Below are 27323 nucleotides of genomic sequence, written 5' to 3'. Positions count from 1 at the left end.
GTTCTATTCTACTCTAGTTCTATTCTACTCTAGTTCTATTCTGTTATATTCTACTCTAGTTCTATTCTACTCTACTCTAGTTCTATTCTGTTCTATTCTACTCTAGTTCTATTCTACTCTACTCTAGTTCTATTCTACTCTAGTTCTATTCTACTCTAGTTCTATTCTACTCTACTCTAGTTCTATTCTACTCTAGTTCTATTCTACTCTAGTTCTATTCTACTCTACTCTAGTTCTATTCTACTCTACTCTAGTTCTATTCTACTCTAGTTCTATTCTGTTATATTCTACTCTAGTTCTATTCTACTCTACTCTAGTTCTATTCTGTTATATTCTACTCTAGTTCTGTTCTATTCTAATTATTTTCTGTTACATTGTATTAATGTTCTACTCTAATTCTGTTATATTCTACTGTAATTATTTTCTGTTACATTATATTCTACTCTAATTCTATTATATTCTACTCTAATTCTATTCTGTTACGTTCTATTATATTATAATTCTGTTCTGTTACATTCTATTATATTCTACTCTAATTCTATTATATTCTACTCTAATTCTGTTCTACTATAATTCTATTATATTCTATTCTAATTCTGTTCTGTTAAATTCTACTCTAATTCTGTTCTGTTCTAATTATTTTCTGATACATTCTATTATGTTCTACTCTAATTCTGTTCTGTTCTAATTATTTTCTGATACATTCTATTATATTCTACTCTAATTCTGTTCTGTTCTACTATAATTCTATTCTATTATATTCTATTCTAATTCTGTTCTGTTAAATTCTACTCTAATTCTGTTCTACTCTAATTCTGTTCTGTTCTATTCTAATTATTTTCTGATACATTCTATTATATTCTACTCTAATTGTATCCTGTTCTCTCCTCCCCTGTAGTTTTGTGGAGGACTCCCGGGTGGTGCTGGGTGACTCTAAGGAGGGGGCGTTTGCCTACGTTCACCACCTGACGCTCTATGACCTGGAGGCCCGGGGCTTCGTCCGCCCGTTCTGCATGGCCTACGTCTCTGCCGACGAGAGGAAGATCATGCTGCAGTTCCAGGAGCTGTCGCTCCTCTTCTCCCGCGCCTCCGAGTGCCTGAAGACCGGAAACCGACGGGCCTTCGCCCGCGAGCTGCAGAGGAAGCTACGTGACCTGGAGTACGAGGACACACAAACACACTCTGACACACACACACTCTGACACACACACTGACACACACACACACACGCTCTGACACACACACACACGCTCTGATACACACACACTCTGACACACGCTGACACACACACACTCTGACAGGTTCCTACTGCTACCATCTGTTGTAACTTCCTGTTGTGCCTCTCCTGCCAGGTACACACGGTCTGTTCTGCAGAAAGAGGAGGGGCTTCAGCGGGAGGCGGGGCCTCAGGGGTGTTACTCCGCCTGCGCGGTGGACAAGGCCAATGAGCTTGCGGCGATGGAGAAGAGTATCTACGAGCACCGAGACCTGCTGAGGCAGATCACCTCGTACCCCCTCCGTCCCCGCCGAGACCCCCACGCCGCACACTGTCACCACTGTGTCACCGAGTCACAGAGACACAGAGACGCACCGCCTGGCCCCGACCGTGACACGGGGGAGGAGGCGGGACAGAGGAGGCAGTCCTACACCCCGCAGCTGATCAAGGGGAAGTCGGCCAAGTGTTTCGCCAAGCGTCTGAAGAACCTGACGGAGTTGTGCGAGGAGAGGTTCTACGAGGCCACCGTGGAACTACTCAACCACACAGAGCGGTGTTTCCGGGGGGACTTGTGTTACCTGTACACCCGCCGCCTGGACCGAGCGCTACGCAGGAAGCAGAACATCACCAACTTCCTGTTTGAGGAGGAGCTAGGGGAGGAGGAAGAGGAAGTAGCGGTGCTGGGAAGAATCTTCTGTTCTCTCAAACACACAGTGGGGACGGACTCACATATACACACCCCTTCCATCGTGCTTTGCCCCGAGCCACCGGAGTCTGTGGAAGTGAACCCTCCCTGCCCTGATAACTCTGCCCAGCAGAGTGTGGCCCTGACCGGGGAGGAGAGGCTGGAGTCGTCACTCTCTGATCTGACCATGGAGACGCAGGACCAGGAAAGCTCTGAGGAGAATAAGGACAGCTTTAGTAGTGACAGGAGTGGAGGAGAGGAGGAGGAGGGACGGGAGGGAGGAGATCAGACCCCTGTTTTTCTGCTGGAGGCTGAGGAGGGGGGAGAGGGTGAGACACACCGTGTGTGTGAGAGGGAGGGAGAGGCAGAAGGAGTGTTGAACAGAGAGAGGGAGGGAGAGGCAGAAGGAGTGTTTAACGGAGAGAGGGAGGGAGAGGCAGGAGTGCTTGGGAGAGAGGAGGGAGGGGCTGAGACAGAGGAGGGAGGGGCTGAGACAGAGGAGGGAGAAGCTGAGACAGAGGAGGGTGAAGGACAGAGGGCTCCTGACCCTGAGTTACTGGTCCAGATGGACACGGCCTGCTGCATGTCTCAGGAGGGCTTCCTGTACAACTCCTCTCCCCCAGACACGCTGCCTGCTTCTGGGCTGCAGCCCGGCTCTCTACCCCTTCCCCTGGTGGTCAACCAGGAGCCCCAGGCCCTGCTGCCGGTCCAGGGGGACTACGGCCTGGGTTCCCCCCACTGCCAGAGCCCTGGGGCTGGGCTGGACCTGCCCGTCTCCTCCTCGGGAGATACCACCTCCAGGGGTTCGGACCAGGACGGGTGGGACTGTACCATGTCAGCGTCTACGGGGTCCGAACGGGCCGGCTCACCTCTGGGGTACGGGGGGTTGGTAACGCTGAGGCAGAAGAAGAGGGCCGGGCAGGGAGCGCTCAGGTGAGTGACTCATTGGTTGACTAATACATTCTATAGCTTAGAGGACTCAAATCAAATCAAATCACTCACTGATATCTCCAGTCTATGTGTGTGTTTTCTATACCTGCTCCCCCTCCATGGAAGGTGTTTTCTATACCTGCCCCCCCCCCCATGGAAGGTGTTTTCTATACCTGCTCCCCCCCCCCATGGAAGGTGTTTTCTATACCTGCTCTCTCTCTCCCCCCCATGGAAATTGTTTTCTATACCTGCTCTCTCTCTCCCCCCCCCCCCATGGAAGGTGTTTTCTATACCTGCTCTCCCCCCATGGAAGGTGTTTTCTATACCTGCTCTCCCCCCCCCATGGAAGGTGTTTTCTATACCTGCTCTCCCCCCCATGGAAGGTGTTTTCTATACCTGCTCCCCCCCCCATGGAAGGTGTTTTCTATACCTTCTCTTTCTCCCCCCCCCCCATGGAAATTGTTTTCTATACCTGCTCTCTCTCCCCCCCCATGGAAGGTGTTTTCTATACCTGCTCTCCCCCCATGGAAGGTGTTTTCTATACCTGCTCCCCCCCATGGAAGGTGTTTTCTATACCTGCTCTCCCCCCCATGGAAGGTGTTTTCTATACCTGCTCCCCCTCCCATGGAAGGTGTTTTCTATACCTGCTCTCCCCCCCCCCATGGAAGGTGTTTTCTATACCTGCCCCCCCCCCCCATGGAAGGTGTTTTCTATACCTGCTCTCTCTCCCCCCCCCCATGGAAGATGTTTTCTATACTTGCTCCCCCCCCCCCCATGGAAGGTGTTTTCTATACCTGCTACCCCCCCCCCCCCCATGGAAGGTGTTTTCTATACCTGCTCTCCCCCCCCCCCCATGGAAGGTGTTTTCTATACCTGCTACCCCCCTCCATGGAAGGTGTTTTCTATACCTGCTCTCCCCCCCCCCATGGAAGGTGTTTTCTATACCTGCTCTCTCTCCCCCATGGAAGTTGTTTTCTATACCTGCTCCCCCCCCCTCCATGGAAGGTGTGTTCTATACCTGCTCCCCCCCCCCATGGAAGATGGTTACTATACCTGCTCCCCCCCCCCATGGAAGGTGTTTTCTATACCTGCTCTCCCTCTCTCACCTGTCCATCTGCTCCCTCTCTCTCACCTGTCCATCTGTTCCCTCTCTCTCACCTGTCCATCTGTTCCCTCTCTCTCACCTGTCCATCTGTTCCCTCTCTCTCACCTGTCCATCTGCTCCCTCTCACCTGTCCATCTGCTCCCTCTCTCTCACCTGTCCATCTGTTCCCTCTCTCTCACCTGTCCATCTGCTCCCTCTCTCCCACCTGTCCATCTGCTCCCTGTCACCTGCTGTCACTGTCACTTGTCCACTCAACTAACATTATTGTCATCGGAGAGGTCCTCAATGAGCTAGACTCCTCGGAGAGTTCCTCAATGAGCTAGACACCTCGGAGAGTTCCTCAATGAGCTAGACACCTCGGAGAGTTCCTCAATGAGCTAGACTCCTCGGAGAGTTCCTCAATGAGCTAGACACCTCGGAGAGTTCCTCAATGAGCTAGACACCTCGGAGAGTTCCTCAATGAGCTAGACACCTCGGAGAGTTCCTCAATGAGCTAGACACCTCGGAGAGTTCCTCAATGAGCTAGACACCTCAGAGAGTTCCTCAATGAGCTACACACCTTGATTAGCTCATTTCCTGACGATGGCTCGCCAAGAACGATGAGTGGCGAGCCATCGACTTCAACCTCCCAATGTCTGCCTTCAATTAATTTCTTTCCAAGTCTCTCTTTCCCCTCCTTGCCTCGTTGTGATCTTACAGAACAGGGCTGTGGGAGGCTGAGATACTCCTTGTGATCTTACAGAACAGGGCTGTGGGAGGCTGAGATACTCATGTATATACTATATTCTGTCCTATTCTACTGTATCTTAATCTATGCTGCTCTGACATCGCTCGTCCTTCCTTTACTTTAGATTGTTGTGTATTGTTAGATATTACTGTTGGAGCTAGAAACACAAGCATTAGATATTACTGTTGGAGCTAGAAACACAAGCATTATATATTACTGTTGGAGCTAGAAACACAAGCATTAGATATTACTGTTGGAGCTAGAAACACAAGCATTAGATATTACTGTTGGAGCTAGAAACACAATCATTAGATATTACTGTTGGAGCTAGAAACACAAGCATTAGATATTACTGTTGGAGCTAGAAACACAATCATTATATATTACTGTTGGAGCTAGAAACACAATCATTATATATTACTGTTGGAGCTAGAAACACAAGCATTAGATATTACTGTTGGAGCTAGAAACACAAGCATTATATATTACTGTACTGTTGGAGCTAGAAACACAAGCATTAGATATGACTGACTGTTGGAGCTAGAAACACAAGCATTAGATATTACTGTACTGTTGGAGCTCAAAACACAAGCATTATATATTACTGTACTGTTGGAGCTAGAAACACAAGCATTAGATATTACTGTTGGAGCTAGAAACACAATCATTAGATATTACTGTTGGAGCTAGAAACACAAGCATTAGATATTACTGTACTGTTGGAGCTAGAAACACAATCATTAGATATTACTGTTGGAGCTAGAAACACAAGCATTAGATATGACTGACTGTTGGAGCTAGAAACACAATCATTAGGTATTACTGTTGGAGCTCAAAACACAAGCATTATATATTACTGTTGGAGCTAGAAACACAAGCATTAGATATTACTGTACTGTTGGAGCTAGAAACACAAGCATTATATATTACTGTACTGTTGGAGCTAGAAACACAATCATTAGATATTACTGACTGTTGGAGCTAGAAACACAATCATTAGATATTACTGTTGGAGCTAGAAACACAATCATTATATATTACTGTTGGAGCTAGAAACACAAGCATTAGATATTACTGTTGGAGCTAGGAACACAATCATTAGATATTACTGTTGGAGCTAGGAACACAAGCATTAGATATTACTGTTGGAGCTAGGAACACAATCATTATATATTACTGTTGGAGCTAGAAACACAAGCATTAGATATTACTGTTGGAGCTAGAAACACAAGCATTAGATATTACTGTTGGAGCTAGGAACACAATCATTATATATTACTGTTGGAGCTAGAAACACAAGCATTAGGTATTACTGTTGGAGCTAGAAACACAATCATTAGATATTACTGTACTGTTGGAGCTAGAAACACAAGCATTATATATTACTGACTGTTGGAGCTAGAAACACAAGCATTAGATATTACTGTACTGTTGGAGTTAGAAACACAAGCATTAGATATTACTGTACTGTTGGAGCTAGAAACACAAGCATTAGATATTACTGTTGGAGCTAGAAACACAAGCATTATATATTACTGACTGTTGGAGCTAGAAACACAAGCATTAGATATTACTGTTGGAGCTAGGAACACAAGCATTAGATATTACTGTTGGAGCTAGGAACACAAGCATTAGATATTACTGTTGGAGCTAGGAACACAATCATTATATATTACTGTTGGAGCTAGAAACACAAGCATTAGATATTACTGTTGGAGCTAGGAACACAAGCATTAGATATTACTGTTGGAGCTAGGAACACAAGCATTAGATATTACTGTTGGAGCTAGGAACACAAGCATTAGATATTACTGTTGGAGCTAGGAACACAATCATTATATATTACTGTTGGAGCTAGAAACACAAGCATTAGATATTACTGTTGGAGCTAGAAACACAAGCATTAGATATTACTGTTGGAGCTAGGAACACAATCATTATATATTACTGTTGGAGCTAGAAACACAAGCATTAGGTATTACTGTACTGTTGGAGCTAGAAACACAATCATTATATATTACTGTTGGAGCTAGAAACACAAGCATTAGATATTACTGACTGTTGGAGCTAGAAACACAATCATTAGATATTACTGTTGGAGCTAGAAACACAAGCATTATATATTACTGACTGTTGGAGCTAGAAACACAAGCATTAGATATTACTGTACTGTTGGAGCTAGAAACACAATCATTAGATATTACTGTACTGTTGGAGCTAGAAACACAATCATTATATATTACTGTTGGAGCTCGAAACACAAGCATTAGGTATTACTGTTGGAGCTAGAAACACAAGCATTAGATATTACTGTTGGAGCTAGAAACACAAGCATTATATATTACTGTTGGAGCTAGAAACACAAGCATTAGATATTACTGTTGGAGCTAGGAACACAAGCATTAGATATTACTGTTGGAGCTAGGAACACAATCATTAGATATTACTGTTGGAGCTAGGAACACAAGCATTAGATATTACTGTTGGAGCTAGGAACACAATCATTATATATTACTGTTGGAGCTAGAAACACAAGCATTAGATATTACTGTTGGAGCTAGAAACACAAGCATTAGATATTACTGTTGGAGCTAGGAACACAATCATTATATATTACTGTTGGAGCTAGAAACACAAGCATTAGGTATTACTGTACTGTTGGAGCTAGAAACACAATCATTATATATTACTGTTGGAGCTAGAAACACAAGCATTAGATATTACTGACTGTTGGAGCTAGAAACACAATCATTAGATATTACTGTTGGAGCTAGAAACACAAGCATTATATATTACTGACTGTTGGAGCTAGAAACACAAGCATTAGATATTACTGTACTGTTGGAGCTAGAAACACAATCATTAGATATTACTGTACTGTTGGAGCTAGAAACACAATCATTATATATTACTGTTGGAGCTAGAAACACAATCATTAGATATTACTGTACTGTTGGAGCTAGAAACACAAGCATTATATATTACTGACTGTTGGAGCTAGAAACACAAGCATTAGATATTACTGTACTGTTGGAGCTAGAAACACAAGCATTAGATATTACTGTACTGTTGGAGCTAGAAACACAAGCATTAGATATTACTGTTGGAGCTAGAAACACAAGCATTATATATTACTGACTGTTGGAGCTAGAAACACAAGCATTAGATATTACTGTTGGAGCTAGGAACACAAGCATTAGATATTACTGTTGGAGCTAGGAACACAAGCATTAGATATTACTGTTGGAGCTAGGAACACAATCATTATATATTACTGTTGGAGCTAGAAACACAAGCATTAGATATTACTGTTGGAGCTAGGAACACAAGCATTAGATATTACTGTTGGAGCTAGGAACACAATCATTAGATATTACTGTTGGAGCTAGGAACACAAGCATTAGATATTACTGTTGGAGCTAGGAACACAATCATTATATATTACTGTTGGAGCTAGAAACACAAGCATTAGATATTACTGTTGGAGCTAGAAACACAAGCATTAGATATTACTGTTGGAGCTAGGAACACAATCATTATATATTACTGTTGGAGCTAGAAACACAAGCATTAGATATTACTGTTGGAGCTAGAAACACAAGCATTAGATATTACTGACTGTTGGAGCTAGAAACACAATCATTAGATATTACTGTTGGAGCTAGAAACACAATCATTAGATATTACTGTTGGAGCTAGAAACACAAGCATTAGATATTACTGACTGTTGGAGCTAGAAACACAAGCATTAGATATTACTGTTGGAGCTAGAAACACAAGCATTAGATATTACTGTTGGAGCTAGAAACACAAGCATTATATATTACTGTTGGAGCTAGAAACACAAGCATTAGATATTACTGTTGGAGCTAGGAACACAAGCATTAGATATTACTGTTGGAGCTAGGAACACAATCATTAGATATTACTGTTGGAGCTAGGAACACAAGCATTAGATATTACTGTTGGAGCTAGGAACACAATCATTATATATTACTGTTGGAGCTAGAAACACAAGCATTAGATATTACTGTTGGAGCTAGAAACACAAGCATTAGATATTACTGTTGGAGCTAGGAACACAATCATTATATATTACTGTTGGAGCTAGAAACACAAGCATTAGGTATTACTGTACTGTTGGAGCTAGAAACACAATCATTATATATTACTGTTGGAGCTAGAAACACAAGCATTAGATATTACTGACTGTTGGAGCTAGAAACACAATCATTAGATATTACTGTTGGAGCTAGAAACACAAGCATTATATATTACTGACTGTTGGAGCTAGAAACACAAGCATTAGATATTACTGTACTGTTGGAGCTAGAAACACAATCATTAGATATTACTGTACTGTTGGAGCTAGAAACACAATCATTATATATTACTGTTGGAGCTAGAAACACAATCATTAGATATTACTGTACTGTTGGAGCTAGAAACACAAGCATTATATATTACTGACTGTTGGAGCTAGAAACACAAGCATTAGATATTACTGTACTGTTGGAGCTAGAAACACAAGCATTAGATATTACTGTACTGTTGGAGCTAGAAACACAAGCATTAGATATTACTGTTGGAGCTAGAAACACAAGCATTATATATTACTGACTGTTGGAGCTAGAAACACAAGCATTAGATATTACTGTTGGAGCTAGGAACACAAGCATTAGATATTACTGTTGGAGCTAGGAACACAAGCATTAGATATTACTGTTGGAGCTAGGAACACAATCATTATATATTACTGTTGGAGCTAGAAACACAAGCATTAGATATTACTGTTGGAGCTAGGAACACAAGCATTAGATATTACTGTTGGAGCTAGGAACACAATCATTAGATATTACTGTTGGAGCTAGGAACACAAGCATTAGATATTACTGTTGGAGCTAGGAACACAATCATTATATATTACTGTTGGAGCTAGAAACACAAGCATTAGATATTACTGTTGGAGCTAGAAACACAAGCATTAGATATTACTGTTGGAGCTAGGAACACAATCATTATATATTACTGTTGGAGCTAGAAACACAAGCATTAGATATTACTGTTGGAGCTAGAAACACAAGCATTAGATATTACTGACTGTTGGAGCTAGAAACACAATCATTAGATATTACTGTTGGAGCTAGAAACACAATCATTAGATATTACTGTTGGAGCTAGAAACACAAGCATTAGATATTACTGACTGTTGGAGCTAGAAACACAAGCATTAGATATTACTGTTGGAGCTAGGAACACAATCATTATATATTACTGTTGGAGCTAGAAACACAAGCATTAGATATCACTGTTGGAGCTAGAAACACAAGCATTAGATATTACTGTTGGAGCTAGGAACACAATCATTATATATTACTGTTGGAGCTAGAAACACAAGCATTAGGTATTACTGTTGGAGCTAGAAACACAATCATTAGATATTACTGTACTGTTGGAGCTAGAAACACAAGCATTATATATTACTGACTGTTGGAGCTAGAAACACAAGCATTAGATATTACTGTACTGTTGGAGTTAGAAACACAAGCATTAGATATTACTGTACTGTTGGAGCTAGAAACACAAGCATTAGATATTACTGTTGGAGCTAGAAACACAAGCATTATATATTACTGACTGTTGGAGCTAGAAACACAAGCATTAGATATTACTGTTGGAGCTAGGAACACAAGCATTAGATATTACTGTTGGAGCTAGGAACACAAGCATTAGATATTACTGTTGGAGCTAGGAACACAATCATTATATATTACTGTTGGAGCTAGAAACACAAGCATTAGATATTACTGTTGGAGCTAGGAACACAAGCATTAGATATTACTGTTGGAGCTAGGAACACAATCATTAGATATTACTGTTGGAGCTAGGAACACAAGCATTAGATATTACTGTTGGAGCTAGGAACACAATCATTATATATTACTGTTGGAGCTAGAAACACAAGCATTAGATATTACTGTTGGAGCTAGAAACACAAGCATTAGATATTACTGTTGGAGCTAGAAACACAATCATTATATATTACTGTTGGAGCTAGAAACACAAGCATTAGGTATTACTGTACTGTTGGAGCTAGAAACACAATCATTATATATTACTGTTGGAGCTAGAAACACAAGCATTAGATATTACTGACTGTTGGAGCTAGAAACACAATCATTAGATATTACTGTTGGAGCTAGAAACACAAGCATTATATATTACTGACTGTTGGAGCTAGAAACACAAGCATTAGATATTACTGTACTGTTGGAGCTAGAAACACAATCATTAGATATTACTGTACTGTTGGAGCTAGAAACACAATCATTATATATTACTGTTGGAGCTCGAAACACAAGCATTAGGTATTACTGTTGGAGCTAGAAACACAAGCATTAGATATTACTGTTGGAGCTAGAAACACAAGCATTATATATTACTGTTGGAGCTAGAAACACAAGCATTAGATATTACTGTTGGAGCTAGGAACACAAGCATTAGATATTACTGTTGGAGCTAGGAACACAATCATTAGATATTACTGTTGGAGCTAGGAACACAAGCATTAGATATTACTGTTGGAGCTAGGAACACAATCATTATATATTACTGTTGGAGCTAGAAACACAAGCATTAGATATTACTGTTGGAGCTAGAAACACAAGCATTAGATATTACTGTTGGAGCTAGGAACACAATCATTATATATTACTGTTGGAGCTAGAAACACAAGCATTAGGTATTACTGTACTGTTGGAGCTAGAAACACAATCATTATATATTACTGTTGGAGCTAGAAACACAAGCATTAGATATTACTGACTGTTGGAGCTAGAAACACAATCATTAGATATTACTGTTGGAGCTAGAAACACAAGCATTATATATTACTGACTGTTGGAGCTAGAAACACAAGCATTAGATATTACTGTACTGTTGGAGCTAGAAACACAATCATTAGATATTACTGTACTGTTGGAGCTAGAAACACAATCATTATATATTACTGTTGGAGCTAGAAACACAATCATTAGATATTACTGTACTGTTGGAGCTAGAAACACAAGCATTATATATTACTGACTGTTGGAGCTAGAAACACAAGCATTAGATATTACTGTACTGTTGGAGCTAGAAACACAAGCATTAGATATTACTGTACTGTTGGAGCTAGAAACACAAGCATTAGATATTACTGTTGGAGCTAGAAACACAAGCATTATATATTACTGACTGTTGGAGCTAGAAACACAAGCATTAGATATTACTGTTGGAGCTAGGAACACAAGCATTAGATATTACTGTTGGAGCTAGGAACACAAGCATTAGATATTACTGTTGGAGCTAGGAACACAATCATTATATATTACTGTTGGAGCTAGAAACACAAGCATTAGATATTACTGTTGGAGCTAGGAACACAAGCATTAGATATTACTGTTGGAGCTAGGAACACAATCATTAGATATTACTGTTGGAGCTAGGAACACAAGCATTAGATATTACTGTTGGAGCTAGGAACACAATCATTATATATTACTGTTGGAGCTAGAAACACAAGCATTAGATATTACTGTTGGAGCTAGAAACACAAGCATTAGATATTACTGTTGGAGCTAGGAACACAATCATTATATATTACTGTTGGAGCTAGAAACACAAGCATTAGATATTACTGTTGGAGCTAGAAACACAAGCATTAGATATTACTGACTGTTGGAGCTAGAAACACAAGCATTAGATATTACTGTACTGTTGGAGCTAGAAACACAAGCATTAGGTATTACTGTACTGTTGGAGCTAGAAACACAATCATTATATATTACTGTTGGAGCTAGAAACACAAGCATTAGATATTACTGACTGTTGGAGCTAGAAACACAATCATTAGATATTACTGTTGGAGCTAGAAACACAAGCATTATATATTACTGACTGTTGGAGCTAGAAACACAAGCATTAGATATTACTGTACTGTTGGAGCTAGAAACACAATCATTAGATATTACTGTACTGTTGGAGCTAGAAACACAATCATTATATATTACTGTTGGAGCTCGAAACACAAGCATTAGGTATTACTGTTGGAGCTAGAAACACAAGCATTAGATATTACTGTTGGAGCTAGAAACACAAGCATTATATATTACTGTTGGAGCTAGAAACACAAGCATTAGATATTACTGTTGGAGCTAGGAACACAAGCATTAGATATTACTGTTGGAGCTAGGAACACAATCATTAGATATTACTGTTGGAGCTAGGAACACAAGCATTAGATATTACTGTTGGAGCTAGGAACACAATCATTATATATTACTGTTGGAGCTAGAAACACAAGCATTAGATATTACTGTTGGAGCTAGAAACACAAGCATTAGATATTACTGTTGGAGCTAGGAACACAATCATTATATATTACTGTTGGAGCTAGAAACACAAGCATTAGGTATTACTGTACTGTTGGAGCTAGAAACACAATCATTATATATTACTGTTGGAGCTAGAAACACAAGCATTAGATATTACTGACTGTTGGAGCTAGAAACACAATCATTAGATATTACTGTTGGAGCTAGAAACACAAGCATTATATATTACTGACTGTTGGAGCTAGAAACACAAGCATTAGATATTACTGTACTGTTGGAGCTAGAAACACAATCATTAGATATTACTGTACTGTTGGAGCTAGAAACACAATCATTATATATTACTGTTGGAGCTAGAAACACAATCATTAGATATTACTGTACTGTTGGAGCTAGAAACACAAGCATTATATATTACTGACTGTTGGAGCTAGAAACACAAGCATTAGATATTACTGTACTGTTGGAGCTAGAAACACAAGCATTAGATATTACTGTACTGTTGGAGCTAGAAACACAAGCATTAGATATTACTGTTGGAGCTAGAAACACAAGCATTATATATTACTGACTGTTGGAGCTAGAAACACAAGCATTAGATATTACTGTTGGAGCTAGGAACACAAGCATTAGATATTACTGTTGGAGCTAGGAACACAAGCATTAGATATTACTGTTGGAGCTAGGAACACAATCATTATATATTACTGTTGGAGCTAGAAACACAAGCATTAGATATTACTGTTGGAGCTAGGAACACAAGCATTAGATATTACTGTTGGAGCTAGGAACACAATCATTAGATATTACTGTTGGAGCTAGGAACACAAGCATTAGATATTACTGTTGGAGCTAGGAACACAATCATTATATATTACTGTTGGAGCTAGAAACACAAGCATTAGATATTACTGTTGGAGCTAGAAACACAAGCATTAGATATTACTGTTGGAGCTAGGAACACAATCATTATATATTACTGTTGGAGCTAGAAACACAAGCATTAGATATTACTGTTGGAGCTAGAAACACAAGCATTAGATATTACTGACTGTTGGAGCTAGAAACACAATCATTAGATATTACTGTTGGAGCTAGAAACACAAGCATTAGATATTACTGACTGTTGGAGCTAGAAACACAATCATTAGATATTACTGTTGGAGCTAGAAACACAAGCATTATATATTACCGACTGTTGGAGCTAGAAACACAAGCATTAGATATTACTGTACTGTTGGAGCTAGAAACACAATCATTAGATATTACTGTACTGTTGGAGCTAGAAACACAATCATTATATATTACTGTTGGAGCTCGAAACACAAGCATTAGGTATTACTGTTGGAGCTAGAAACACAAGCATTAGATATTACTGTTGGAGCTAGAAACACAAGCATTATATATTACTGTTGGAGCTAGAAACACAAGCATTAGATATTACTGTTGGAGCTAGAAACACAAGCATTATATATTACTGTACTGTTGGAGCTAGAAACACAATCATTAGATATTACTGTTGGAGCTAGAAACACAATCATTAGATATTACTGTACTGTTGGAGCTAGAAACACAATCATTAGATATTACTGTTGGAGCTAGAAACACAAGCATTAGATATTACTGTTGGAGCTAGAAACACAAGCATTAGATATTACTGTTGGAGCTAGAAACACAAGCATTAGATATTACTGTTGGAGCTAGAAACACAATCATTAGATATTACTGTTGGAGCTAGAAACACAAGCATTAGATATTACTGTTGGAGCTAGAAACACAATCATTAGATATTACTGTTGGAGCTAGAAACACAAGCATTAGATATTACTGACTGTTGGAGCTAGAAACACAATCATTAGATATTACTGTTGGAGCTAGAAACACAAGCATTATATATTACCGACTGTTGGAGCTAGAAACACAAGCATTAGATATTACTGTACTGTTGGAGCTAGAAACACAATCATTAGATATTACTGTACTGTTGGAGCTAGAAACACAATCATTATATATTACTGTTGGAGCTCGAAACACAAGCATTAGGTATTACTGTTGGAGCTAGAAACACAAGCATTAGATATTACTGTTGGAGCTAGAAACACAAGCATTATATATTACTGTTGGAGCTAGAAACACAAGCATTAGATATTACTGTTGGAGCTAGAAACACAAGCATTATATATTACTGTACTGTTGGAGCTAGAAACACAATCATTAGATATTACTGTTGGAGCTAGAAACACAATCATTAGATATTACTGTACTGTTGGAGCTAGAAACACAATCATTAGATTTTACTGTTGGAGCTAGAAACACAATCATTAGATATTACTGTACTGTTGGAGCTAGAAACACAAGCATTAGATATTACTGTTGGAGCTAGAAACACAAGCATTAGATATTACTGTTGGAGCTAGAAACACAAGCATTATATATTACTGTACTGTTGGAGCTAGAAACACAAGCATTAGATATTACTGTACTGTTGGAGCTAGAAACACAATCATTAGATATTACTGTACTGTTGGAGCTAGAAACACAATCATTAGATATTACTGTACTGTTGGAGCTAGAAACACAATCATTAGATATTACTGTACTGTTGGAGCTAGAAACACAAGCATTAGATATTACTGTTGGAGCTAGAAACACAAGCATTATATATTACTGACTGTTGGAGCTAGAAACACAAGCATTAGATATTACTGTTGGAGCTAGAAACACAATCATTAGATATTACTGTTGGAGCTAGAAACACAAGCATTAGATATTACTGTTGGAGCTAGGAACACAATCATTATATATTACTGTTGGAGCTAGAAACACAAGCATTAGGTATTACTGTACTGTTGGAGCTAGAAACACAATCATTATATATTACTGTTGGAGCTAGAAACACAAGCATTAGATATTACTGACTGTTGGAGCTAGAAACACAATCATTAGATATTACTGTTGGAGCTAGAAACACAAGCATTATATATTACTGACTGTTGGAGCTAGAAACACAAGCATTAGATATTACTGTACTGTTGGAGCTAGAAACACAATCATTAGATATTACTGTACTGTTGGAGCTAGAAACACAATCATTATATATTACTGTTGGAGCTAGAAACACAATCATTAGATATTACTGTACTGTTGGAGCTAGAAACACAAGCATTATATATTACTGACTGTTGGAGCTAGAAACACAAGCATTAGATATTACTGTACTGTTGGAGCTAGAAACACAAGCATTAGATATTACTGTACTGTTGGAGCTAGAAACACAAGCATTAGATATTACTGTTGGAGCTAGAAACACAAGCATTATATATTACTGACTGTTGGAGCTAGAAACACAAGCATTAGATATTACTGTTGGAGCTAGGAACACAAGCATTAGATATTACTGTTGGAGCTAGGAACACAAGCATTAGATATTACTGTTGGAGCTAGGAACACAATCATTATATATTACTGTTGGAGCTAGAAACACAAGCATTAGATATTACTGTTGGAGCTAGGAACACAAGCATTAGATATTACTGTTGGAGCTAGGAACACAATCATTAGATATTACTGTTGGAGCTAGGAACACAAGCATTAGATATTACTGTTGGAGCTAGGAACACAATCATTATATATTACTGTTGGAGCTAGAAACACAAGCATTAGATATTACTGTTGGAGCTAGAAACACAAGCATTAGATATTACTGTTGGAGCTAGGAACACAATCATTATATATTACTGTTGGAGCTAGAAACACAAGCATTAGATATTACTGTTGGAGCTAGAAACACAAGCATTAGATATTACTGACTGTTGGAGCTAGAAACACAATCATTAGATATTACTGTTGGAGCTAGAAACACAAGCATTAGATATTACTGACTGTTGGAGCTAGAAACACAATCATTAGATATTACTGTTGGAGCTAGAAACACAAGCATTATATATTACCGACTGTTGGAGCTAGAAACACAAGCATTAGATATTACTGTACTGTTGGAGCTAGAAACACAATCATTAGATATTACTGTACTGTTGGAGCTAGAAACACAATCATTATATATTACTGTTGGAGCTCGAAACACAAGCATTAGGTATTACTGTTGGAGCTAGAAACACAAGCATTAGATATTACTGTTGGAGCTAGAAACACAAGCATTATATATTACTGTTGGAGCTAGAAACACAAGCATTAGATATTACTGTTGGAGCTAGAAACACAAGCATTATATATTACTGTACTGTTGGAGCTAGAAACACAATCATTAGATATTACTGTTGGAGCTAGAAACACAATCATTAGATATTACTGTACTGTTGGAGCTAGAAACACAATCATTAGATATTACTGTTGGAGCTAGAAACACAAGCATTAGATATTACTGTTGGAGCTAGAAACACAAGCATTAGATATTACTGTTGGAGCTAGAAACACAAGCATTAGATATTACTGTTGGAGCTAGAAACACAATCATTAGATATTACTGTTGGAGCTAGAAACACAAGCATTAGATATTACTGTTGGAGCTAGAAACACAATCATTAGATATTACTGTTGGAGCTAGAAACACAAGCATTAGATATTACTGACTGTTGGAGCTAGAAACACAATCATTAGATATTACTGTTGGAGCTAGAAACACAAGCATTATATATTACCGACTGTTGGAGCTAGAAACACAAGCATTAGATATTACTGTACTGTTGGAGCTAGAAACACAATCATTAGATATTACTGTACTGTTGGAGCTAGAAACACAATCATTATATATTACTGTTGGAGCTCGAAACACAAGCATTAGGTATTACTGTTGGAGCTAGAAACACAAGCATTAGATATTACTGTTGGAGCTAGAAACACAAGCATTATATATTACTGTTGGAGCTAGAAACACAAGCATTAGATATTACTGTTGGAGCTAGAAACACAAGCATTATATATTACTGTACTGTTGGAGCTAGAAACACAATCATTAGATATTACTGTTGGAGCTAGAAACACAATCATTAGATATTACTGTACTGTTGGAGCTAGAAACACAATCATTAGATTTTACTGTTGGAGCTAGAAACACAATCATTAGATATTACTGTACTGTTGGAGCTAGAAACACAAGCATTAGATATTACTGTTGGAGCTAGAAACACAAGCATTAGATATTACTGTTGGAGCTAGAAACACAAGCATTATATATTACTGTACTGTTGGAGCTAGAAACACAAGCATTAGATATTACTGTACTGTTGGAGCTAGAAACACAATCATTAGATATTACTGTACTGTTGGAGCTAGAAACACAATCATTAGATATTACTGTACTGTTGGAGCTAGAAACACAATCATTAGATATTACTGTACTGTTGGAGCTAGAAACACAAGCATTAGATATTACTGTTGGAGCTAGAAACACAAGCATTATATATTACTGACTGTTGGAGCTAGAAACACAAGCATTAGATATTACTGTTGGAGCTAGAAACACAATCATTAGATATTACTGTTGGAGCTAGAAACACAAGCATTAGATATTACTGTTGGAGCTAGAAACACAAGCATTAGATATTACTGTTGGAGCTAGAAACACAATCATTAGATATTACTGTTGGAGCTAGAAACACAAGCATTAGATATTACTGTTGGAGCTAGAAACACAAGCATTAGATATTACTGTTGGAGCTAGAAACACAAGCATTATATATTACTGTTGGAGCTAGAAACACAAGCATTAGGAATTACTGTACTGTTGGAGCTAGAAACACAAGCATTAGATATTACTGTTGGAGCTAGGAACACAATCATTATATATTACTGTTGGAGCTAGAAACACAAGCATTAGATATTACTGTTGGAGCTAGAAACACAATCATTAGATATTACTGTACTGTTGGAGCTAGAAACACAAGCATTATATATTACTGACTGTTGGAGCTAGAAGCACAAGCATTAGATATTACTGTTGGAGCTAGAAACACAAGCATTAGGTATTACTGTACTGTTGGAGCTAGAAACACAAGCATTAGATATTACTGTTGGAGCTAGAAACACAATCATTAGATATTACTGTTGGAGCTAGAAACACAAGCATTAGATATTACTGTTGGAGCTAGGAACACAATCATTATATATTACTGTTGGAGCTAGAAACACAAGCATTAGATATTACTGTACTGTTGGAGCTAGAAACACAATCATTATATATTACTGTTGGAGCTAGAAACACAAGCATTAGATATTACTGTACTGTTGGAGCTAGAAACACAATCATTATATATTACTGTACTGTTGGAGCTAGAAACACAAGCATTATATATTACTGTTGGAGCTAGAAACACAAGCATTAGATATTACTGTTGGAGCTCGAAACACAAGCATTAGGTATTACTGTTGGAGCTAGAAACACAAGCATTAGATATTACTGTTGGAGCTAGAAACACAAGCATTAGGTATTACTGTTGGAGCTAGAAACACAAGCATTAGATATTACTGTACTGTTGGAGCTAGAAACACAAGCATTAGATATTACTGTTGGAGCTAGAAACACAAGCATTAGATATTACTGTACTGTTGGAGCTAGAAACACAAGCATTAGATATTACTGTTGGAGCTAGAAACACAAGCATTAGATATTACTGTTGGAGCTAGAAACACAAGCATTAGATATTACTGTTGGAGCTAGAAACACAAGCATTAGATATTACTGTTGGAGCTAGAAACACAATCATTAGATATTACTGTTGGAGCTAGAAACACAATCATTAGATATTACTGTTGGAGCTAGAAACACAATCATTAGATATTACTGTTGGAGCTAGAAACACAATCATTAGATATTACTGTTGGAGCTAGAAACACAAGCATTAGATATTACTGTTGGAGCTAGAAACACAAGCATTAGATATTACTGTTGGAGCTAGAAACACAAGCATTATATATTACTGTTGGAGCTAGAAACACAAGCCTTAACGAATCTCTGTACTGTTGGAGCTAGAAACACAAGCATTAGATATTACTGTTGGAGCTAGGAACACAATCATTATATATTACTGTTGGAGCTAGAAACACAAGCATTAGATATTACTGTTGGAGCTAGAAACACAAGCATTAGATATTACTGTTGGAGCTAGAAACACAATCATTAGATATTACTGTACTGTTGGAGCTAGAAACACAAGCATTATATATTACTGACTGTTGGAGCTAGAAGCACAAGCATTAGATATTACTGTTGGAGCTAGAAACACAAGCATTAGGTATTACTGTACTGTTGGAGCTAGAAACACAAGCATTAGATATTACTGTTGGAGCTAGAAACACAAGCATTAGATATTACTGTACTGTTGGAGCTAGAAACACAAGCATTAGATATTACTGTTGGAGCTAGGAACACAATCATTATATATTACTGTTGGAGCTAGAAACACAAGCATTAGATATTACTGTACTGTTGGAGCTAGAAACACAATCATTATATATTACTGTTGGAGCTAGAAACACAAGCATTAGATATTACTGTACTGTTGGAGCTAGAAACACAATCATTATATATTACTGTACTGTTGGAGCTAGAAACACAAGCATTATATATTACTGTTGGAGCTAGAAACACAAGCATTAGATATTACTGTTGGAGCTCGAAACACAAGCATTAGGTATTACTGTTGGAGCTAGAAACACAAGCATTAGATATTACTGTTGGAGCTAGAAACACAAGCATTAGGTATTACTGTTGGAGCTAGAAACACAAGCATTAGATATTACTGTACTGTTGGAGCTAGAAACACAAGCATTAGATATTACTGTTGGAGCTAGAAACACAAGCATTAGATATTACTGTACTGTTGGAGCTAGAAACACAAGCATTAGATATTACTGTTGGAGCTAGAAACACAAGCATTAGATATTACTGTTGGAGCTAGAAACACAAGCATGAAATATTACTGTACTGTTGGAGCTAGAAACACAAGCATTAGATATTACTGTACTGTTGGAGCTAGAAACACAAGCATTATATATTACTGTTGGAGCTAGAAACACAAGCATTAGATATTACTGTTGGAGCTAGAAACACAAGCATTAGATATTACTGTTGGAGCTAGAAACACAAGCATTAGATATTACTGTTGGAGCTAGAAACACAATCATTAGATATTACTGTTGGAGCTAGAAACACAATCATTAGATATTACTGTTGGAGCTAGAAACACAATCATTAGATATTACTGTTGGAGCTAGAAACACAATCATTAGATATTACTGTTGGAGCTAGAAACACAAGCATTAGATATTACTGTTGGAGAATAGAAACACAAGCATTAGATATTACTGTTGGAGCTAGAAACACAAGCATTAGATATTACTGTTGGAGCTAGAAACACAATCATTAGATATTACTGTTGGAGCTAGAAACACAATCATTAGATATTACTGTTGGAGCTAGAAACACAATCATTAGATATTACTGTTGGAGCTAGAAACACAATCATTAGATATTACTGTTGGAGCTAGAAACACAAGCATTAGATATTACTGTTGGAGCTAGAAACACAAGCATTAGATATTACTGTTGGAGCTAGAAGCACAAGCATTAGATATTACTGTTGGAGCTAGAAACACAAGCATTATATATTACTGTTGGAGCTAGAAACACAATCATTAGATATTACTGTACTGTTGGAGCTAGAAACACAAGCATTAGATATTACTGTACTGTTGGAGCTAGAAACACAAGCATTAGATATTACTGTACTGTTGGAGCTAGAAACACAAGCATTAGATATTACTGACTGTTGGAGCTAGAAACACAAGCATTAGATATTACTGTTGGAGCTAGGAACACCCTCAATAACATTGCTAAAAACGTGTATGTGACCAATAACATGTGATCATCTCTCTCTCGGCCTCTACCTCCAGGTTTGTGCGTCAGTATCCGTTTGCCCTGCATGCCCTGTGGTCCCTACTGAGTGGTCGAACCCTGGTGGTCCTGGGATCTGAGGAGGGGAGGGTCAGGAGGCTGGTGTCCGCTCTGGCCCTCTACGTGCCTGGACCCGGGCGCTGTGGGGAGAGGGTCCAGCCCTGGTTGTCCTGCCCCTTCAGCCTCACTGACCTACAGCGATGGAAACTCATAGGACTGCAGAGGTGAGGAGGAGGAGGAAGGGGCGGTGCCTGTGTTCTACAGCATCCTGTTATAACTAGCCTATATACGGTCTATACAGTAGACATGCCTCCGCCTCCTACCCTATATACAGTAGACATGCCTCCTACCCTATATACAGTAGACATGCCTCCTACCCTATATACAGTAGACATGCCTCCTACCCTATATACAGTAGACATGCCTCCTACCCTATATACAGTAGACATGCCTCCTACCCTATATACAGTAGACATGCCTCCTCCTACCCTATATACAGTAGACATGCCTCCGCCTCCTACCCTATATACAGTAGACATGCCTCCGCCTCCTACCCTATATACAGTAGACATGCCTCCTACCCTATATACAGTAGACATGCCTCCTACCCTATATACAGTAGACATGCCTCCTACCCTATATACAGTAGACATGCCGCCTCCTACCCTATATACAGTAGACATGCCGCCTCCTACCCTATATACAGTAGACATGCCTCCTAGCTCCTACCCTATATACAGTAGACATGCCTCCTAGCTCCTACCCTATATACAGTAGACATGCCTCCTAGCTCCTACTCATACAGACAGCCTAATTCAAGTCTACACACCCCTTGCATAGTTCTCATTTTGCGGCCTTAAATTAAACTATAAAAAGTGCATTTATTTGGGATCATTTCCCCCATTGATCAATATAAAATCTGTCTAGACTTTAACGAGGCGCTATGCATCTCACTCAGACTGAAGTTCTCCTCCCTCTTTACCCCCCAGGATGGCGTCTCCCGTGGGGACCAGCATGCTCTGCTCTCTGTCTCGCTACAGCCGTTACATCTCCGTCCTGGACGCCGACCGGAAGACCCTCCGTTGCCCCGGCTACCGCGGAACCCTCCTGGCCAACGTGGCGGACCACCGAACCCGTCTGCGTCGAGGTTCCACCTACTTCCTTCATCTCCAGAACGTGCTCAGTAGACTGGCTTCCCGGGCCTTCCTCCTTAGCTTTACGCATCACCTCCACCTTCCCATCAGCCACCTGGAGCAGAGACAGGAAGTGGAGGAGAGGACGAGGGGCTTCCTGAGGGATCAGCTCAGGCTTGGGGAAGACGACTGTTCCATCCTGATGTACCTGAGTCAGCTGATCACACAGCACTACCTGGACAGTACCTCAGTAGGAGCTGTTACGACACAACCCCACCTGGAGAAGGACAACACGCCTGGAACCAACCAGCAGCACCTGGACAGTACCTCAGTAGGTGCTGTTACGACACAACCCCACCTGGAGAAGGACAACACGCCTGGAACCACACAGCAGGACCTGGAAGCTAACAACATACTAGACCCTGCCACTGGGGGTGCTATAACCCCAGAGCAGTACCTAGACCCTACCACTGGGGGCACTATAAACCCAGAGCAGTACCTAGACCCTACCACTGGGGGCACTATAACCCCAGAGACGGGCCTAGACCCTACCACTGGGGGCACTATAAACCAACAAGACCCTGAGTCTAATACTGGAGGCAGAGTGAATACAGGGCAGTACCTAGACCCTACCACTGGGGGCGCTATAACCCCAGAGCAGTACCTAAACCCTTCCACTGGGGGTGCTATAACCCCCGAGCAGTACCTAGACCCTACCACTGGGGGTGCTATAACCCCAGAGCAGTACCTAGACCCTACCATCCATCAGTCTGCTACTAGGAGCAGAGCTCCACCCAGCTTCACCTTTAACTACACCACCAGTCTCCTATACAAGATCTGATCTGAAACACTGACTGGGGTCGAATCTCCTGAGAGCCTTCAAGTCCTCTCTACTCACCTCCTCAAAACAACACCGGAGGAGACAGATCTGCGGTAGATTCACTCTGGGTTGGAGACGGGAGGGCCTGTCTCTGTCTCCTAGGTAATCAGGAGAGACTGAGGGCCTGTCTCTGTCTCCTAGGTAACCAGGAGAGATTGAGGGCCTGTCTCTGTCTCCTAGGTAACCAGGAGAGATTGAGGGCCTGTCTCTGTCTCCTAGGTAACCAGGAGAGACTGAGGGCCTGTCTCTGTTTCCTAGGTAATCAGGAGAGACTGAGGGCCTGTCTCTGTCTCCTAGGTAACCAGGAGAGACTGAGGGCCTGTCTCTGTCTCCTAGGTAACCAGGAGAGACTGAGGGGGTTTAGTGAATGTAGAGTAGCAGTGTTCACGTCAATCATGCTGTCCATCAAGTCCTCCTTCCGATGAATGTCCTAACCTTGGGGGGGGGGGGGCCTGGACCCTGATTTTGATGATTGACAAGTCACTATGAACCGTCCTTCTGATCTGAGCGAGAAGTGTGTGTGTTGTGTGTGAAACGTTAATATGTTCTGTGTGCGTTCGTGCCGGTCTGTCTCGTGCCGGTCTGTCTCCCGTGACGTTGCATGTTGTCCACGGAACCACAGGACTACTACAGTTGCTTAGGAACGTTGCCGTTGTAAAAAGACCAGATTGGTGCCCATTCAACACATCTAATCTAACAAAACAGGATCATTTGTAACAAACCCACGATGTAGTTACTTAAGTCCCGATATATTGGACTGTTTTCCCTGTAAACATGTAGCAGTTGTCCTTTTTTCAGGTTTAGAAGAAGAGGTGACCGCTAAATGCTAACTCCCATCCGTATAAGCTGGTAGCATAGCTAGCATACAGAAATCGTTGATGGTAGTCATGTCGTTTAAAAAAAAAAACGGATGCACTTGATTGGTGACGATGAGTTGATGTTAACGTCCACACAAGCATTATACCTCAACATCGTGTGAAATAGACAACAACTTAAATGTAGGCTAATTTAGCTTTGGGGTAGGGGGGGGGGGGGGGGGGGGGGGGGGGGGGGACAATGAGGAAGCTTGGGGATCTTAACCCCCGACACGTTTCCATGGCAACGGCGTTCCCATTGTTTTGTTCAGTTGGATTTAGCTCGTTACTGCATCTGTAACCAACGACGTGTATATAAACTCAGGACTGCTGATGCTTTGTTTTGGCCATTTAGAGACTTTAAGCCACCGGTCGGCCATTTTGACAGTCCTCCATAGGATGGAATGGAATTCTACAGCATTTCAATTAAAGGTTTCGAGGACCAAATTACATGTATTTCAGTATTTGTTGTTGTTGTAGTTTGGGACAGTAACATTAGTATTTTTAAGAGGGGGGGGGGACGTTTATTTTTTTGGTGTAGCTCACATGTGTAAAATTATACATTTAAGGTGTATAATGGAATAAACGTGTTGTGACATTAGTAAATGGATTTCTATATCTTCCAACATATTATTTACAATTGAGAGCCAAGATGGCTGCCGGTGGCTTCAATACAGCACCCCCCTGTCAGCCATCCAGGGTTTATACACATCATTAAGGAGAGCCAAAATGGCTGCCCGGTGGCTTCAATACAGCACCCCCCTGTCAGCCATCCAGGATTTATACACATTAAGGAGAGCCAAAATGGCTGCCCGGTGGCTTCAATACAGCACCCCCCTGTCAGCCATCCAGGGTTTATACACATCATTAAGGAGAGCCAAAATGGCTGCCCGGTGGCTTCAATACAGCACCCCCCTGTCAGCCATCCAGGGTTTATACACATCATTAAGGAGAGCCAAAATGGCTGCCCGGTGGCTTCAATACAGCACCCCCCTGTCAGCCATCCAGGGTTTATACACATCATTGATTTATAGAGCCCCTTAGTGGTGTCATAATTCCCATAAAACCTAGCGGTCAAATAGGGAAATGGTTCCAATCATTTTTCCACCATGTTAATCTCTCTCGGACAAGGTGACTTTAAATCAATATATTCGGCTGTTTACTCTGATTTGAAAATGCTAATTAGCATCAAAGTAGACATGCAAAACTACAAATCCCAGCATGCTCCTGCACGTCATCTCTAGCTGACACCTTTGCTAACAGATATTGTGTCAATTAAAAAACTTACACAAGACAGTTAGCAGAATTGTCCATTTAAATTAAATGTAGCTAATTTATTAATAACTACATTTAGCTAACATTAGATAGTTAATACAGAGATTCTTACCTTTGTCTCGATTCGTCAGTCTCTTGTCCAGATCATCATGGTATTTGTAGTTCTTTATGATAGCCACATTAGCAGCTAATTAGCATTCTTTTTTTTTGTGTGTGGGGGGGGGGCGGGGGGGAATAAAGGCAACCTATATTTGATTTAAAGAATCACCTTGTCCAAGAGAGATTTACACAGCCCTTATTTTAAGATCCTGAACTGTATTCTGGGAAAAACAATTTGAACCATTTCCCTGTTATTGGGTCCTATGACTGTACTGTGGTACTCTACAGAGGAGGGACTGTCAGATGTGAACCATTTCCCTGTTATTGGGTCCTATGACTGTACTGTGGTACTCTACAGAGGAGGGACTGTCAGATGTGAACCATTTCCCTGTTATTGGGTCCTATGACTGTACTGTGGTACTCTACAGAGGAGGGACTGTCAGATGTGAACCATTTCCCTGTTATTGGGTCCTATGACTGTACTGTGGTACTCTACAGAGGAGGGACTGTCAGATGTGAACCATTTCCCTGTTTATGGGTCCTATGACTGTACTGTGGTACTCTACAGAGGAGGGACTGTCAGATGTGAACCATTTCCCTGTTTATGGGTCCTATGACTGTACTGTGGTACTCTACAGACGAGGGACTGTCAGATGTGAACCATTTCCCTGTTATTGGGTCCTATGACTCTACTGTGGTACTCTACAGAGGAGGGACTGTCAGATGTGAACCATTTCCCTGTTATTGAGTATTATCTCTCTACAGAGGAGGGACTGTCAGATGTGAACCATTTCCCTGTTATTGAGTATTATCTCTCTACAGAGGAGGGACTGTTAGATGTGAACCATTTCCCTGTTATTGAGTATTATCTCTCTACAGAGGAGGGACTGTCAGATGTGAACCATTTCCCTGTTATTGAGTATTATCTCTCTACAGAGGAGGGACTGTTAGATGTGAACCATTTCCCTGTTATTGAGTATTATCTCTCTACAGAGGAGGGACTGTCAGATGTGAACCATTTCCCTGTTATTGAGTATTATCTCTATACAGAGGGACTGTCAGATGTGAACCATTTCCCTGTTATTGAGTATTATCTCTCTACAGAGGAGGGACTGTCAGATGTGAACCATTTC

General features: G+C 40.2%; 1 protein-coding gene across 1 annotated transcript in view; it reads left to right on the top strand.

Annotated features, from left to right (window-relative positions):
- smcr8a (Smith-Magenis syndrome chromosome region, candidate 8a) overlaps positions 1-27014 on the top strand; it is a 29807-nt gene extending 2793 nt beyond the window's left edge. Inside the window, exons 3-6 of the mRNA XM_031814447.1 lie at positions 899-1159; positions 1353-2834; positions 21949-22173; positions 22939-27014. Of these exons, the coding sequence (XP_031670307.1) occupies positions 899-1159; positions 1353-2834; positions 21949-22173; positions 22939-23923 (2953 nt within the window). The 3' untranslated portion in view covers positions 23924-27014. The remainder of the gene's footprint in view (positions 1-898; positions 1160-1352; positions 2835-21948; positions 22174-22938) is intronic.
- The last annotated feature ends 309 nt before the right edge of the window (positions 27015-27323 follow it).

This window comes from Oncorhynchus kisutch, unplaced genomic scaffold, assembly GCF_002021735.2.
Source record: "Oncorhynchus kisutch isolate 150728-3 unplaced genomic scaffold, Okis_V2 Okis06b-Okis10b_hom, whole genome shotgun sequence".
Lineage (NCBI taxonomy): Eukaryota > Metazoa > Chordata > Actinopteri > Salmoniformes > Salmonidae > Oncorhynchus > Oncorhynchus kisutch.
The sequence above is the reverse complement of the archived record's forward strand: the minus strand, read 5'-3'. Positions and strand labels throughout refer to the sequence as shown.